Raw genomic sequence first — 18165 nt, 5'->3', positions numbered from 1 at the left:
TATAATATATTAATATAATATATATATTATATATATATTTATTATATTATTGTTTATTATATGTTATATTATATTTATTATTATATATATTATATTATATTATTATATTTACTGATATATAAATGTGAAAAACAAAATATAGAATATCGTTATGGTGTCTTTAAAATAGGAACAAACGTGAATTGCAAATGTATTGATCCTTTCGAAATGTATCCTTTCGAAATGTATTTTATTTATTTAAAAAATTCAAAACGATCGAGTAAATATCATTTACGATTCCTTTTGATGGCCACAGAAAATCATATATTCTTATGATTGCCATTATATTACCATCATTCTTTGTCAATAAAGGTGCGAATATATTTGAAAGTAAAATTTTCGAAAATTATTTCTTGAAAATACTATCAGTGCGACAATGTGATTAATCGTTTCTTAGATATAGATATATGTATATGAAAAATATAAATGTACATTGTAGAAAAAAGTTGAGTACAAATTTTAAAAGCATATCATTAGAAATCATTAATTTTGGAGTTATCAGATATTTTATTGCAATAAAATATTATTTCTATATTATGTATTTCTTTTTTTATTTCAATGTATATTTCAATACATTTTTTTCATAAAAGTACGTTCTATTTAAATCCAATAGATTTTTATCTATAGAGTTTAATATATAACAAATCAATTGCTTTATTAAATATATTAAAGAATCGAAAATTATTGTTAAGAGAAATGAACCGAATATTGTTCAATGTATGCATATTTTTATGGAAAATAGTGTATATTGAAATGGATAAAAGATTAGCGTTAAAAATATCTTTTTTTAAATTCAAAACTAATGATTTTTATTTATATTTATTAAAACATTGTTGTTATCAAATATATATATATATATATATATTTATGTATAATTTGGAAAATCAAAAAAAAAAAAATAGGAAAAAATCATTAGTAACTTACTTAAGAATTAACAAATGATTCATGCGAAGAATATGTACACGTTATGCAAAAAAATATGCATAAAATATGCATTATGCAAAATATGTAAAATAAAAAATATATTTTTAGAATTTAGTTCTACGATAAAAGTGGACAATGATAAAAATATAGATATTTTTGTTTCATTTTTTTATCTTTATTTCGTGTAAAAATAGGTAAATTATGATAGCATTTGCATAAACATCCTAGATGATCTAGATAAAAATTGATAATACCAAAGGAAAAATAATACCAAATATCTCAAACTATATTGATATCTCTTATTCAATATATATATATATATATATATACTGAATTGTATATTAATATAATATAATATATTAATAGAATATTTGTCATCATTTTTATCCAAATAAATTTTTTTGTCTATTTCATTTTTTCTTTTCAATGTATTCAAGGTAAAAATTCAACGTTATTCTCTGTTGATTTTAAATATATTATTAATGTATAGTAATATATATTTAATTGATTCTATAAATTTTCGTTCACAAAATAATTTCTATTTTTATAAAATAATTCTTTGTATATTTTTAATAATTTTGAATAATGAATTATATTAAAGAAATTTATTATTTCGCAAAAATTTATAATACATCGTTTTACATATATACATTTTGAAATGCTAATAATTTTTAATAATGTAACAATAGAAATACATGTAGCAATAGAAATTAAAGTCAAAAAATATTTTTAAAAATATTTAAAAAAATTTTTAAAAATTGAAAGTCCAAAACTTCAAAAATTAATTTTATAAAAATTATTTTTATGTACGAAATCATAAATGAGAAAATATAATATACATTAATTTTAATTATATATATAATATATATAAATACATATAATCCATTTCAATATGCTATTCTGGAGAAAAAATCATGGAACTACAAAAATTGTAACAAAAAAAAAGAAAAATATAGATTTTTGTAATAAAATAAAAGCAAAATAATTATTTTGAAAAGAATTTAATTTTAATTTTAATTTTTTCGTTCGAACTAGCGATCTTCCTCTCTCTTCTCTTGTTTCTTTTTTTTCAGGGAAATGTAAGACAGTCGATCGAGGATTAGGATTGCCACTTGCATTTCTAGCTAGAGCCGAAGCTTTTCTCACATGGAACGAATATCGGTTCGCTCTGGAAGATTTGACTTTCGTCGAGGAGATGAATCATTTTCTACCAAACGAGTTAAGGTGAAGAAAGAAGTAGTTGTTTGATAGGAAGATGAAAGAAACAGAGATCATAAGTGTCATTTTAAAAATTATTCAAAATTAAGAAAATCAATATATTTTTTTCAATGATCTTTGTTATAAATAATGATTAAAAATAATTAAAATTATCTATTTTAGTTATTCAATAATCAATAACAATGAGAAATAAGAATTCTTTTTTTTTTTGTTACTCTTAATCAATCTATAAAAATATTTTATGATTACATTCGATTATTATCAATGTTATGATTATTTAATATATCAATAATATAAATTTAATTATTATAAAATTTATGGAAAGATAGATATGAATATGCATGAAACAAAGAATAGAATTAAATAGAAAATTAAAATATTAAATATTATATAAGATGAAGAGAATTTAAAATAAGCCACCTGAATATCTCGATTGTTATTAATGATAAAGAAAAAATGCATCAGATTAAATTTGCACGATGAGATTATCATAATTTGATAATAAGTAAATAATTTTTTGATAAGTAGAATTCATATGAAATAATATATTTTTGTAAAATGTCATAGTAAAACATTTTAAAATGCATACATTGATCCATGTTATTGGTTCAAGATTATTCATAATCAATAAAGATTTTATTATCAATTATAAGAGAAAATAATTTACTCTTAATATAAATAATCAAATACTTTATTTATATAATGGCAATTTATCAATATATTAGTATTTAAATGTATAAAGTGATGAATTTTGAACATACATGCTGTAAAACAATGCGAAAAAGATATTATGGCATGCCAAATTTTGTTCTTTCATTTCTTTTCTAATTATCGATTCTCTGTTTTATTGTACTCTTTAATTTAATCTTTCCTATAAAGAAAAATCTAAAAGTATTAAATCTAGTCAACTATATTCTTCATTCTTAAATAACGTATTTTATAAGCCACATTACAATCTATACTAAAATATATTTAAAATAATTAATATTCATAGATAAGGAATAAATAATGATATAACAATATAACAGAATGTTTATTTATATTCAATGATTTGTATTATCGTGATATTATTAACAATCAAAGAAATTATATGAAATAAATTATTTTCGAATTTGACTTTGACATGAAGTTGACCTTGTACTATTATGCAAATCATTATGCGCATTATCTTAAAATGTTTTACTAGATAATACATGTGAAATATATCATTCCATTTAAAAAAAAACGATCTTAGCATGACCTCTAGGCGTTTACCTATTAAAAAACTATTTACATGCAAGTTTGGTTAATATATTTTTTCCTATCATCAATAAACCAAGATGTTTAGTTGATTTGTTTTAGATGCTTTAGGTCCTGTATATAAATTAAATAAAAAAAATTTAATCATAATACTATTTATTTTATTCTTTGTTTCATATATTTTGATATCTTTCTTGAATTTAATAAAATATATAAGTTTTACAATTAATTTTGTGTTATTGATGGATATTAATTACAACAATTGACAATTGACAATAGTTAAATGTAAGAAACATTTTAAACAAAAAGAAAAAATTTTCTGATCATTAATATATTGGTTATCAAAATGAATTTTCAGTTCATTTAAATGGCTATTCTAAATAATGAGAAGAGTTTATGTTTCTAGAAGAATTTATTATTCTAAATAATGAGAAGAATTTATTTTCTTTCTTAATTTTTTATTTCTAAAAAATTTCTCTAAGATTTAATTATGACTGCCATCTATTTAAGTAAACGTTAATTCTTAATTCAACGATTTTTTTTTTTAATTTTTTAAATAACTGCTATTTTTGATTTTTGGAAAAATGTAAAAAGAAAGTGTCTTTTAGAACAATGTTGGCTCGGAAGAAAGAAACGTGCGAGAAATTCTTACGTGCAACTGAAAAAAACCTGGTATCTATAGAACAGATGTCGGATCGAAGGAATGGAGCACTGGTTGCCACCGAGGAAAAATATGGTATGTTTCTGTCATTGAAATTGGCAACCATGACGGCCAATATACTGAAGCTACACTTTTTCAGAATAAAACATACATCTACATCTACATTTACATCACATAAAATTAAAAAATTCACAAAATTTTAATTCAAAAAATTGTTGAACTGTTAAAATTTTGAAAAAAAATATGTATAAATAATAAATATTTATTCATTTATTTTATTCATTTATACATATTCATTTAGACAAAAAATATATATCTATACATTTCATCCATAAAATTAAAAGATCATACAAATTTTAATCAAAAAATTGTTACTCTTTCAACTGTTATACCTAAAAAGAAATATTTGTATAATTATTTATTTATTCATTTATACAAAAAATCCACAAAATCTTGCTCACAAAATTTTCATTTATGTTATTTTCAATTACTGAAAAAATATTTATAAATTTATAAAAAAAAAATATGCTTTATCAAATATAAAAATAAATACAGAAAAGAATGTTCAATATTATATTATATAATCAATAAATACTAATTATTCCTAAACTAGCAATTATATCAAAAAAATAGTTTAGAGAAAAATTAAAAATGGTTTTCAAAGGAACATTCATATTTTTTAGTTTTCACTATTTTTATTATTAAACAAAATATTTATTAAACAAAAATACATAATTCTCTTTACAATAGGCAATCATTTTATCTATAATTTACAAATGAGGCTTTCAACTTATATCAAATTGCAATATTCATGGAATGTTAATTGTATTGTATTCGTATCAGAAATTCCAAGAATCTTAACGTGTGAAATATCAAGAGATTAATTTTAATACTCATACTCTTCCTTTATTAATCTGTAGATCAAACAACGATCTTATAATTAACGATTCTTCGATTTTCTTCTATTCATTTCAAATCAAATTCATTTACTTGCAGTATTAAAAGGTGGTGAAAATCCTCGCCTACCAGGAGCCTCGATTCTCCTCGACGTTGAAGAAACGATGAATGCTGGCAAACGAGTGATTGCGGCCAAGAATATCGAACCTGGAGATCGATTGATCATTGAATCGCCACACGCGGCTATTCTGCTTCCAGAATTCTTCGGTACCCATTGCCAACACTGCTTTTCAAGGTTAGTTCTGTCTCCAAATAAATGTTCTTTTTTTTAGAACTGCGAAAAATTTGAAATAAATTGTAACAAATATTGGAAAATTTTCATTCGAATAAATGTTATTTAATATGGGCGAATATTATTTGCTACGATAAAACTTTCATTATTTTCATTGCTAAGATAATTTAATTTATATTGTTGCAAATAGAGTAGAGTAATAGAATATTCGATTAATAGAATGTTTGAATATTTAATATACAATATGAAATAAATTGTAACAAATATTGTTACAAAACAGAAATATTTTCATGAATAATTATAACTTGAAAATATTATCCATTTATTATTATTTTATTGCTGCAATAGAACCTTCATTATTTCCATTGCTATGATAAGATAATTTAATTTACATTGTTGCGAGTAAAGTAGAGTGATAGAATATTCGATTAGAATGTTTGAATATTTAATATAAAATATGAAATAAGTTGTAATAAATATTGTTACAAAACTGGAATATTTTTATAAATAAATATGAAATAAATTGAAAATATTATTCATTTCAATATTTGAATATTATTTGCTGTAATAGAACCTTCATTATTTCCATTGCTATGATAAGATAATTTAATTTACATTGTTGAAAGTAAAGTAAAATAATGGAATGTTTGATTGGTAGGATATTCGAATATTTAATATAAAATATGAAATAAGTTGTAACAAATATAAAATATATTATATTCCCAAATATTATTTGAAAATATTATTCATACATATTATTTCATTTAATATCTGAATGAATATTTTTTGTTACAATGGAATTATTATTATTTTCATTGAAGTGGTGAAATAATTTGCATTATTGCAAATAGAATACAATTCAGATAGAATGTTCGAATATTAAGTTAGTTGAAATTAATTGAGGTTTTACTATATTTATATTTGGATTAGATATAAATTGAACTCCATTAAAATAAATCAGTCAGAAGGCAAATATATAATATGACTACTTAATATCTCTTATATAATCTCTCTTCGTGAGACATTTTTGGAGGATTCATCCAAAATAAACAATTCTGACGATAGCAGTTACAGTTTTTGGTCCAAACGATTATTTCTACACAGTTAGAACAGTGGCCAAGTATCCAATAATCTAAATGAAAAATAAATTGATCAAATAATATTGATTAATCAAATATTTGTATAAATATACAAATTTATATTTGTTTCACAAGTAATATTACCTGTTCTATATTTTACTATTTTCACTTCTTCTTTTTTGCTTATTATAATTAGAATATGGACTGTCTATAGAACAACCAATAATTAACTATTTGCAATATGATATTCAAACATCATGGTATAAAAGATTATTGATCTAAAGAATTGATATATCTTTGATGAATCAATTCTAGAGAATAAAATTAAAGTTGATGTATAAAAATATCTGTTAAGATTTATTTATTAATAGTTATAAAAAGTTATTATTAAAATTGTTTCATATTATCTAATGTGAACTTAATTTTGTTTGTAATTTAATAAATAACTCTACATTTTATATATCAACTTTTACATTCGTTTCAGCTTCTAGGATTGATCCTTCAAAAATATCTTTATTTTGTTTCATCATCAAACGCAAATTTTAAATTATTCATAATTTAACAAATAAGCTTCAACCAACTCTTTTATAAGTTTTATACTCTCTTTTACTCTCATATAAGTTTTTATAATTTATAAAAATTATAAATTCGTTCGTTTTAATCGATCCTCTAAACGTATTTCACAAATATATTAACATCTTATATATTTCAAAATTATATTTTGATAAGTATAAACTACGTACAGTTATTTTTTACAAAAAAAAATAAATAAATCTGAAATTGAATTTGAAACATGAAATGAGCGTTGTGTCGATACAACATTTGAAATTTAAATTTGTGTGCTATTCAAAAATTATATTACACAATAGAACCAAAATATATAAAATCGCATATTAAAACTTATGTAAAAAAGAAAATCAGGTGAAATTTCATATAAATAAATCTATTCTATTCTATTCTATTCTATTCTATTCTATCTATTTCAAAAATCTATTTTTACTTTCTTTTGTACTAAATCTTTTTAAATCAGAAGTTTTAAAACGATTCTGAAAATAATTTCTTCGTACTGTTATTTATCGGTTCTAAAAACAGTTATAAGGAATCAAAATGATATTATAACAATTATAAATTAAAAAAGTTTTATATCCGTTACGGTAAAAACCGTTATTATCGGTTCTGAAACGATTTTATTAAATGATTATATTATATTAATATTATTATATATACTTATATATATTTATATATACTTTATATATACTTATATATAATTATATATACTTTGTCTTTTACCTCAATCTTTTTTATAAGAATGAAATATAAAATATTAAAAAGAAACTTTCTTTATTCCTTAGAAAATTGATGGCAAATCAAGTTTAATATATGCCAAATAGATAGGAAATAGAAAGAAAAATATTTTTGTGATTATACACAAGTGAAAATACAAATAATAACTTTGAAACTAATTAATTAATATATTTGTATTATTAATGTATATACATTGATATTAATAATTTTGGACATAATGATGATTATTGACTTTAAATGACACTTATTTCTTTGAATAATATTAAAATTATAATTATATATTAATTATATATTAAAGTTATATTATGATTATTGACTTTAAATGACACTTATTTCTTTGAATAGTATTAAAGTTATAAAAGTTTATTAATAAATAAATAAAAGAATCGATATAATAAATATTCTATTAACTGTTTAATCATTTTATTATTTTATTTTATTATTATTTTATTTATTTAATTATAACTATTATTAATTTATATAATATATAATTAATATAATTTATAAAATATTATATAATTTATATAATATTTTTTTTTAAAGAGTAAACATTAGAAAAAAGTATTAGAAAGAAAAATTGTTTTATATAATGATGATACATCAATTTTTTATATATTTTTTTTTCTTTAATATTTTTGAAAAGTTTTTTTAAAGCAATACATATGTTTTTACATATGTTTTTACAACATATGAAACCATCATATCTTATGTCAAGATAAATTCATTCATGTGACCATCATTTTCAAGACCAAAATATGCAAAAAATAAAGCAAACATTTTGTATATTATGTAATTTTTTCGTTTTTAAATTATTTACACTTGATGATGTATTATAAACGATATTTTTAACAGTGCATCATAAAAAGAAATTCAAAAAAGACAAATCTGGAATCATTGATAATCATTTGTACCATAGGTCTGTCAAGTTTCAATTTTTTTTGGATAATAATATGCTATTCAAGAAAAATTGTTTTATATAAACTATTCTACAATTATGAATTGTACAAAACAATAGGCATCTAAAACAAAAATAACAAAAACCATTAAAAGGGTATTGCATAGAGTACAAAAAATATATTCTAGCTAACGAAAGTCATAATGAATACAAAATGTAAATATATCAATATAATATACAAAATGTTTCTTTCATTTCTTGAAGATCATATAATATATATTATAATATATACTAAGATCATATATAATGTATAATAGATAATCTTGAAGATCATGCACATGAATGAATTCATCTTGACAAATATGATTTCATATATAATATAAAAATATATACAATAATATTTATGTATATAATTATTAAGTATATATATAAGAGTATTTAGTATTTAATAGTATATACAATAACATTTAAAAAAGTTCATAATATATACTAAGATCATATATAATGTATAATAGATAATCTTGAAGATCATGCACATGAATGAATTCATCTTGACAAACATGATTTCATATATAATATAATATAATATATCATATATAATATAATATAATATAAAAATATATACAATAATATTTATGTATATAATTATTAAGTATATATATAATAGTATTTAGTATTTAATAGTATATACAATAACATTTAAAAAAGTTCATCTTCTCGAAAATTATTAGAGAAAATATAATAATATATAAAAATTTCATGTCCATCATTGCACAGTTTACAAAGAAACTTAAAAAAAAAAAAACGTTTCCCTTTAACACTTTTTTTTTCCTTTTTTATTCTTCATAATTATATTCTTTTTTTATTCTTCATAACTTTCTCCATATTTCCTTTTTTTATTCTTCATAACTTTGATTTTCAACTCCTGTTTTTCAGATTCAAAGCTCCGATAGGATGTCCGGATTGCAGCAGCGTGGCGTTCTGTGGACGAAAGTGCAGGGATGCAGCTTTGGCCAGCTACCACAAATACGAGTGCAAAATTCTGGTCCTGTTGATAGGTATATTACACGGCTTACAAAGAACGATCCTTTCACCTGATCCACATTCCGAAAGACGATCATCTGTTGCTTCGTCAGGCTCGGGGATGAGCGTTCTGAGCATGCTCGCCTTGCGAATGGCGACTCAAGTTGGTCCAGCCGGCTGCCTCCGCATTTACCGAGCATTAAATCGTCAAGATTCTGTGATAGACGGGGAGGAAATTGCAGAATCATCGACGATAACAACAACGACGGAGAAACTGAGCAAATCGGCGAAACGTCGTTCGAGAAGGAAGAAACTGCGAGACTCGAGGCGGACAAAGGGGGAGGAAACGGTAGCGGAACGTCGGGAAATAAAAGGAGAGGAAGGAGAAGATGAGGAGAAAATGGTGGAAAATATGGATCTACGAGTATACGATCTCGTGATGCATGAAAAACGAAGGACGGCCAAGGACTTTTTCGAAAGATCCTTGATGGCAGCGTTCCTTTTCAAGTGCTTGCAGAAGGTTGGATTCTTCGACAATCCCTCGAGCAACGAAGGTAAGTTAGAAAGGGTAAGAAATGTTTTTTTGTATTTTCTGATTGTACTTTGGTGAGAAGAGATGTTATAAGAAGTGTGATTAAGAAAGAAATCAGATTGTTTATATAAATTTTATTAGAAGTATACAAATGTTAATTCAGCATGATTAAATTATCAATAAGAGATTATTTACTCTAAATAAAAATATAGAATTAATTTTATTTCGAGAAAAACGAGTTTTAGAATTCAGCGATGTGATTTTATTCTATATTTTTTTATTTATTTTCACAAGTAAAAATAGAACGTTTTATCGGCAATTAATTAATAATTTTCAATCGAAAATTAATTAATATAATTATACTTAACAACTTTTCGAACTTAATTTTCTCGAAAACAAAATCTAGAAAAAAAAAATTTTATTCTATATTTTTTTTTTTTTTTTCATGAAAAATCACATCATCTTTATACCTACTTGTGTGTTTATATGTTTTTTATGTTTCTACATATCATACACACTTTTGTATTGCTTATTTATTATAGTAATGAAATTTCCAATCTTTAAATTATTACATATGGAAAAAAACCATTGTTATATACTTTGTATAATGTTTTTCCATTGATAAAATTTTACAAATGCATTTTTAAATTGTACATTTTCTTAGAATTTTAATGCAAGATTCTTAATCTTAAAATATTTAAAATCATGTTTTCTAAAATTATATATAAAAATATATAAAATCATATATAAAAATACATATATATTTTGAATTATATAATTCAAAAATTATGATTATATTATATATATATATATATATATATAAGTAAAAAAGTCTTAAATAAAATTCTTATAAAAGCACAAATCATTATAGTTTTTTAAACATTAACATGTTTGAATTGAAAACAATTCTTTTAAACTTTTATATTTACTTATATATAATACTCGATATCGATTAGATTATATTAGATATATAATTTTGGAAACAATATATTTCTATATATTCAAAATCGTTATATTATTTCACCTTTATCAAAGAATACAAAAAAAATTTAGAAAAAAATTAAAATAATGCTTCAAAATAGAATTTAACCATGTTCTTTCATTTCAGAAATGCCCAACGATCGAGAGATCGCAGTGGCTAGTCTCCTGCTGAAACATCTTCAATTGTTGCAATTCAACGCGCACGAAGTATTCGAGACGCGACTTGGAACGGAGCATCGGTTTCGTGGTAGCAAACCTATCTATATAGGAGTAGCCATTTATCCGACAGTTGCCCGGTTCAATCACGATTGTTATCCGGCGGTAACCAGGTGGTTTTTAGGGATAAATTATTCGAGACTTTTCGAGTTCTTAAGCTTCGAAACTTTTTGCTATTTTTTCGGAATATAGTAAATCATAACAAATAATTTGCATAAATTATTTACGAAAATAATAAATTATTCATAACAATATTAATTTATTTTTATTATATTTACCATTTGTATTATAATTTGAATTTTTAATCAGATTCATTATTCAATTTCATCAATTCATTAAGTATAATTAATTTAAAAAAATAAAAAACAAATATTTAATTTTCTACAAAGCAAAAAAATTACTATTGTTATTATTGATCAATTATGAATTTGAATTTAAAAAATTTCAGAAATTAAAAGTTTGTTAGCATTTCAATTTTTTACAAGACAGATGAATATTTTTCAGGAAAAGAAAGAAAAATATAAATATTTTAAGTGTAGAAAGTTTCGAGAGCTCATAAAATTCGAATTTAAAAATCCAGTCTCAATCTTTAATTACAGTAATGCTCACTTAATTGTCGCAGAATTAGAATTCCATAGAATTCGTTATGGAAGATATAAATCTCGTGACAATTGTTTTTTCTCGATTTTATTCTTTAAATTTCATTAGTTTGATTAGAAACAAGAGAGAAAAACATTCTTTAGAGATGCTCATATTTCTTTTTACGATACGTAATACTTTAATGGACGGGCACCATTCTTATTTATTTTTTGCACGTATAACGAGCAAATCTCATCATTGCGCCATAATATATGAATATGATTAATATTTTACAAATATTATTGATTTGATTTGAAGAAACTTAATTTTATAACTAAAAAATTAATTAATCATATATAGATTTAATTGTCATTTTTTTATAAAAATAATTACCTAAAAATTATCTAACCTAACTTAATCTAATTAAAAACAATTCATGAAGTAGAAATATGAAATAGAATTTTTATGTTTTTTTTTTATTTTTATAAAAACAATATACAAATAATTTGTTCTATTCAAAACTGAAATCTTCACAATCCCCAAAGTATTAAGTTTCTAATGGCGCATGCGTACTTTAAAAAATTGGTTAACAAAACACTATGATATTTCGTATTCGATCAATCATATCTTTTCACACTAAAATTCTTTGAAATTATTATACTTTTTATTTCACTTCTTTAGATATTTTCTCGGTCGTTGTATCGTGATTCGAGCAACTCGCAGTCTCCAACCAGGAGACGTAGTCGCTGAAAATTACGGGCCTATATTCACGAAACGAAACTTAGAGGAGAGACGAAGAAATCTGGCTGGAAGATATTGGTTTTTCTGCGAATGCAATGCTTGTCGTGAAAACTGGCCATGCTTGGAAATTATGACAAACGATGATGTTAGACTGAGGTGAATGTGTTCTTCTTTTTTTCTCCTCTTGTCTTGTGTTAGTTCAATCTATAAAAATCTATAAAAATATTTCTGTGTTGTGAAATAAGATCTGAAGGAAGAATATGAAGTACAATCAAAAAGAAATCAAATTGGATTTAGAATAATCAATTATACATGTATTGCATATCTCTTCGTGAATTTAATGATTTTTTAAAAGAAAATGTGAATAGAATTTTTTTTAAAAAAATAATATTATATATTATTTTATAATTATATATTATTATATATAATTATATATTTTATAAATATATAATATTATATATTATAATATAAAAATCTGACAGCAATTAGAATTACAATTGAAAAAAAATAAAAACTACCTTTATACAATTAAATAAATTTTACGCTTTTATGAATTGTTTTTAACCACTTTATTATGATGTATATACTTTTGGAAGATATATTTTTAATATATTCTTTTATTCTCAGGTCAGAACAAATACAAAAATTGATATACAAAAATATCGATTAAGTATTATTTATTAAAATATAATTCAAATTTGTATAGATAAAATGAGATAAAGTGAGACAAACTTTCTAAATCTCACGAATATATTAATATCCTGTATAAATAATAAAAAAATAATTATAGAAATTCGTTGCATTTCAATAATTTTAAAAAAAGAATAAAAGATAGTCTAATCAAAATTAATTCATGAAAATATGAAAATGAAAAATCTTCATTTCGAATTATCTTTTTCTTTGAATTGAAATAAATTTAAATATACATAATCAATATGCTAATATCAACTTCAAAATTTCAATATAGTTCTTGCATAAATATCTTTTTTGATATTATAGCGGAAATTTTTGCTAATTAATTATTATTAATAATAATATAATAGTATAAAACTTTAAACAAATTTCAATTTTTGTTATTATTTATTAACCTAACTTATTCTAACTTAAACTATATTAAATCTAATCAAAATCTGAAAAATATTACGATATATATAATGAATATATTTATATCTTAAAAATCGAACAGATACATATATAAAGAAAAATAATTGATAATATATTCCAAGATCATTGAAATCAATGAAAAGTTTTTTAAAATTAAATCAAAATAAAATTTAAAATAAAAAAAATTAATATAAGTTGATTATTATATAAATATTGAGTTCAAATTGTTATCTCTATATTAATACAGTAATTTTCTAGATATTTTTTAGTATCATCTGCTCAATCACCAATTTTTTTATTTTTCTCATTATAACAAAGTGTTTAAAATAATCTTATTATAATCTAAGAAGATATATTGATATATTCATCAAATTTTATTAGTGAATTAATCTAAATTTTATCTTTTTCAAAAAATCTTTCTTTTCAACCTCTTCAACAATATGTTTTCAACATATAAAACAATTATGATTCAAATTGAATCTTCCATAATAACGAAACAAAACAATACAAATATATTTTTCATGACAAATAGTATAATTCTTTATTAATAAAATTTAGGATACTATATATTTTTTCTATAACTAAAATTAAATTGAGTTAAGAATGATATGCAGTAATCGAAATTACATGATTTCATTTTGACCAAATTTTTCTTGATCTCTGTATAATATTTATTTCAATATTTATTCCAAAAGATATATTATTCAAGATATATTATAGAAGATATTGCAAATGTTTCAGAATTGGATTAATGGAAAAATAATATTAGTTTTGTAAAAAACTAAAAAAATAGATCAATTTACTATAATATTCTATATATCTATCTAATTTTTAAATTATTTAAACTTTATATGAATATTATGAAACTGTTATAATGTATTAATAAATATTTTTCATATTTTTCAAAATATATGAAATTGAATGGAATATTAAAAATATATATATATGAATTGAATATTAAAAAATGATAAGATTTATATATTAGTAATTTTATCATTTATCCTTAAATGATATTATCTTGTAATTCGAAATTTAATCAAATTTAATCAAATAAATTGTTTACGGATACACATGTTCATTTACAACATTTATAACATCTCAAAAATATAGAAAACATTATTCTCAGAATAATTCCTTTTTATTTTTTTTTAAATTCATATGATTGAGAAATTGTTTTGTCTTACGTTTAGGTATTACAATTTTTTTTAATTTAATTGAAATTGATTTATAAAGTCAAAAATAAAATACTTTAAGAACATACAATACCTTCATAAAATCTATCATGTTATATATGAAATTATTTATTTTATCAGAATCAAAAAACTTTACCAATTCAATATCTAAAAAAATATTAAAACAATAAGAACATCTACAAATATTTATATAGAAACTATTCATTTCAATGAAAATCTTTAGACTAATTTATAATAAAATTTTTATATTCACAGCCTAGTTTATTTTTGATTACAATTTCATAAGTTGTTTTCGATCGTAGATGTCCAACCAAAGGATGCTCTAACATTCACCAACGTCCACGAAATTCCAGCAAATCCATCTTCGAATGCTCCTGTTGTCGACGAAAAATTGATTTGAGAAAACCGTTGGACCACGTGCGCGAATGCGAACAACTATACACTCGAGGATTTGAAGCAATGGAAAAAGAACAACCCGAGAAGGCACTGGAGGCATTCTTTGAAGCAACGAGCAAATTTCATAAAATCGCTATGCCGCCTCATAAAGACACTCACTTGGCTGAAATTGCAGCGAGCGCGTGCATGGCGGATGAAGGAAACGTTTACCGATTTGATTCTTTCCTTTGATTACGCGAATTCGCTACTATCTATTTGTGAACAACGAAACAGGAAGAAATGAAATTAACAGAAATAGAAAAACAAAAAAAATTATGTGATTATTACGTTCATCGTAGTTTGATCATTTGAGCAACATTTATCTCGATAAATAATGATTAAAATAAAAATATTTCAAAGAACGAAATTGTTACAAATATCACGTGATAGATCGGAAAAAAGGAGAAATATATGGATAATCGATGTGAGAGTGTAACAAACTTCACCCTCAATTCGTAAGTTTTGCGATTTTTTTGGCATTTATTTTTTATAATGCACATGTTTCGTGAAAAAATTAAATTCCGTATATGAAAGTAGCTTTTCCAAGTTTCGCATTTCGGTACAAAATTCACTGGGTTCAAAGGGAAGGAGGGAATCGTCAGTCGTTGAGGAAACAAGGATAAGGATAAGGACAAGGATATATGGATTGGGATAAGGAAAAATGTGGAAAAAGGTTAAGGTTAAGAATGAGGAAAGCAGGATAGATCGATCGATGGGATATCGATCGACGGACGTCGTGTTGCAACGCGTCCAGGTCGCGACCGGCGAGATCTACGTCTCCTCTTTTACCTGTTGTTTCTTCGAGAGCCACAAGTTCCCTCGACATTCTTTTTTCTTTCATTCCTTTTTCTTTCCATTTGTCCCTCGATCCGAGATTCTAAGGACAGCTCATCGTGCATCATTGCGATCGCTCCTCGCGAAAAGCTGAATTTAAAACTAATTGACTGTCGCAACGAGTTGGTACGCGAATTGTCACGATCCTCTCGTACTCGTCTCTCCCTCAAAAGTAATAAACGCGATCCAAAAACGTCTCGCGTGAGATAAACGAGACGAGAGTACCGAGAATCGTCGAGTACGATTGTCACTCGACTAATTAATTCCAGGCCATCGAAACGGGAACGCATCAACATTACAGATCGCTCGAAAGAGATCGTACGATCGCTTTGCGCTCGCTGTTCAACCGCAACGTGGCCGATTTTTAAACATCGCGTTGCCTGTTGCGCTCACACGCGTACACTTCCGCTCGGTTTTTCTTTTTTTTCTTTTTTCTTTTTTTTTTTTTTTTTTTTTTTTTTTTAGTACATTTTCTCTGTTTCTATTTCTTTTAATTCCGATATTCACTTTCAACACATGCATCGTTCTTTTTTCTCGTACAATTATAACGTTCTTTGTCAAATTACGCGTGCTTCGCGGTTCTCGTCTTACACTTTTCGTATCCTTTCTTCTTTTTTGTCGCTAATTCGCGTCTCGCTACAACGCGTGGGCTCATACTGATTGAAGAACTACGAGACGACGAACCTCGTATAATTATTTATGAACCGGCACGCTACCATCTTCCCTCATACTCACTTTTTTTTTTTATTTTCAATCGACTGCGGAGGAACGCGAGATCAGGCGATACTGTTTCATATTTGATGCTATATTTCAACATACACACACACACACACTCTTTCTCTCTCTCTCTCTATCTTTCTCTCTCTCTCTCTGTCTCTCTCTCTCTCTCTCTCTCTTTTTCTTTTTTCCCCCAGCTCTATTCTGATATTTCTCCCAACTATGCATTCCAAGATCAATCGCAAAAACATTTGAAGAGTGTAAATCTTTTTTTTATCGAAAATCGCAATATGACCATACGACGTTGGCGATGACGATGGCGATGACAATTACGACAATGGCGACCAATTAAGATTGCGATGACAAAAAGGAAAACAAATAAAAATTAAAACAAAAAGGAAACTAAAAAATAACTTGTTCACATGTTGAAATAAAAGAAAAATGTGTCACAACAAACTGCGCGTGTAACTTTCAAAACGCTTGGAAAGAAAATTGTACACTTTATTTTCCGACGATAAAACTACAAACTGAAATTTAAAAAAATGTTCCGTTTCCATGCAAAATGGTATAAATTTTTTCGTCCTCTCTTACTTTCTTTTTCTCTCTCCCTCTCTCTCTCTCTCTCTCGCTTGCTCTCGCTCGCTCTCTCTCTCTCTCTCTCATTTCTTCATTCATTCATTCACTCGTTCATTCACTCACTGACAAACCGCAGGTTTGCATTGTCAATTGAGAGGACATTTTCAAAATTTAGAGAATCGACACGTTCGAGTAACGGTGACAATTTTTACACGATAATCGAACGTTATCGATTCATTATCAAAAATTACGAAATAATTAATCCGATTAACTCACAACGCGTTAAATTTCTTAAAGTCAGATAATACATTCATCTGCTTCAAAGGTTATACCCTCCTGGGGTATCGACCATGTTATTTGGTACAAGCGATCGTGAAAGTATCGACAGTTTGTAACACGTCGCTAAATATAGAATTAAACAAAAAATTTTGCATAATTTGCTATCGCGTTTAGTTGTTAATCATTGAACGAATCGTTTTTTTTTTTTTTTTTTTTTGTTACTGCGATGCAAAGTCACGAACGAACGAGGACCGAAGAGACAAAAGCGACACGACGAAAGACTGATTTTCAAAACGAAATCGAAACCTTGCATTTCAATGAAGACGAAAAAATAAAGGGAAAGAAGAGGAAAAGAGAGAAAAAGAAAAAAAAAGAAAAAAAAAAGAACGGAATAATTTCGAGAGAA

At 24.2% G+C, this 18165-nt stretch overlaps 1 protein-coding gene across 1 annotated transcript in view; it reads left to right on the top strand.

The window, feature by feature from the left end:
- The window catches only part of LOC122717719 (SET and MYND domain-containing protein 4-like), a 19570-nt gene extending 1537 nt beyond the window's left edge, over positions 1-18033 (top strand). Inside the window, exons 2-9 of the mRNA XM_043942055.1 lie at positions 2037-2187; positions 4029-4156; positions 5078-5273; positions 9486-9607; positions 9686-10126; positions 11213-11414; positions 12562-12777; positions 15221-18033. Of these exons, the coding sequence (XP_043797990.1) occupies positions 2037-2187; positions 4029-4156; positions 5078-5273; positions 9486-9607; positions 9686-10126; positions 11213-11414; positions 12562-12777; positions 15221-15545 (1781 nt within the window). The 3' untranslated portion in view covers positions 15546-18033. The remainder of the gene's footprint in view (positions 1-2036; positions 2188-4028; positions 4157-5077; positions 5274-9485; positions 9608-9685; positions 10127-11212; positions 11415-12561; positions 12778-15220) is intronic.
- The last annotated feature ends 132 nt before the right edge of the window (positions 18034-18165 follow it).

This window comes from Apis laboriosa, unplaced genomic scaffold, assembly GCF_014066325.1.
Source record: "Apis laboriosa isolate Shangri-la unplaced genomic scaffold, ASM1406632v1 scaffold56_cov145, whole genome shotgun sequence".
NCBI classification, from domain to species: Eukaryota; Metazoa; Arthropoda; class Insecta; order Hymenoptera; family Apidae; genus Apis; species Apis laboriosa.
Note: the sequence above shows the minus strand (reverse complement) of the source record. Positions and strands in the feature narration are given on the sequence as shown.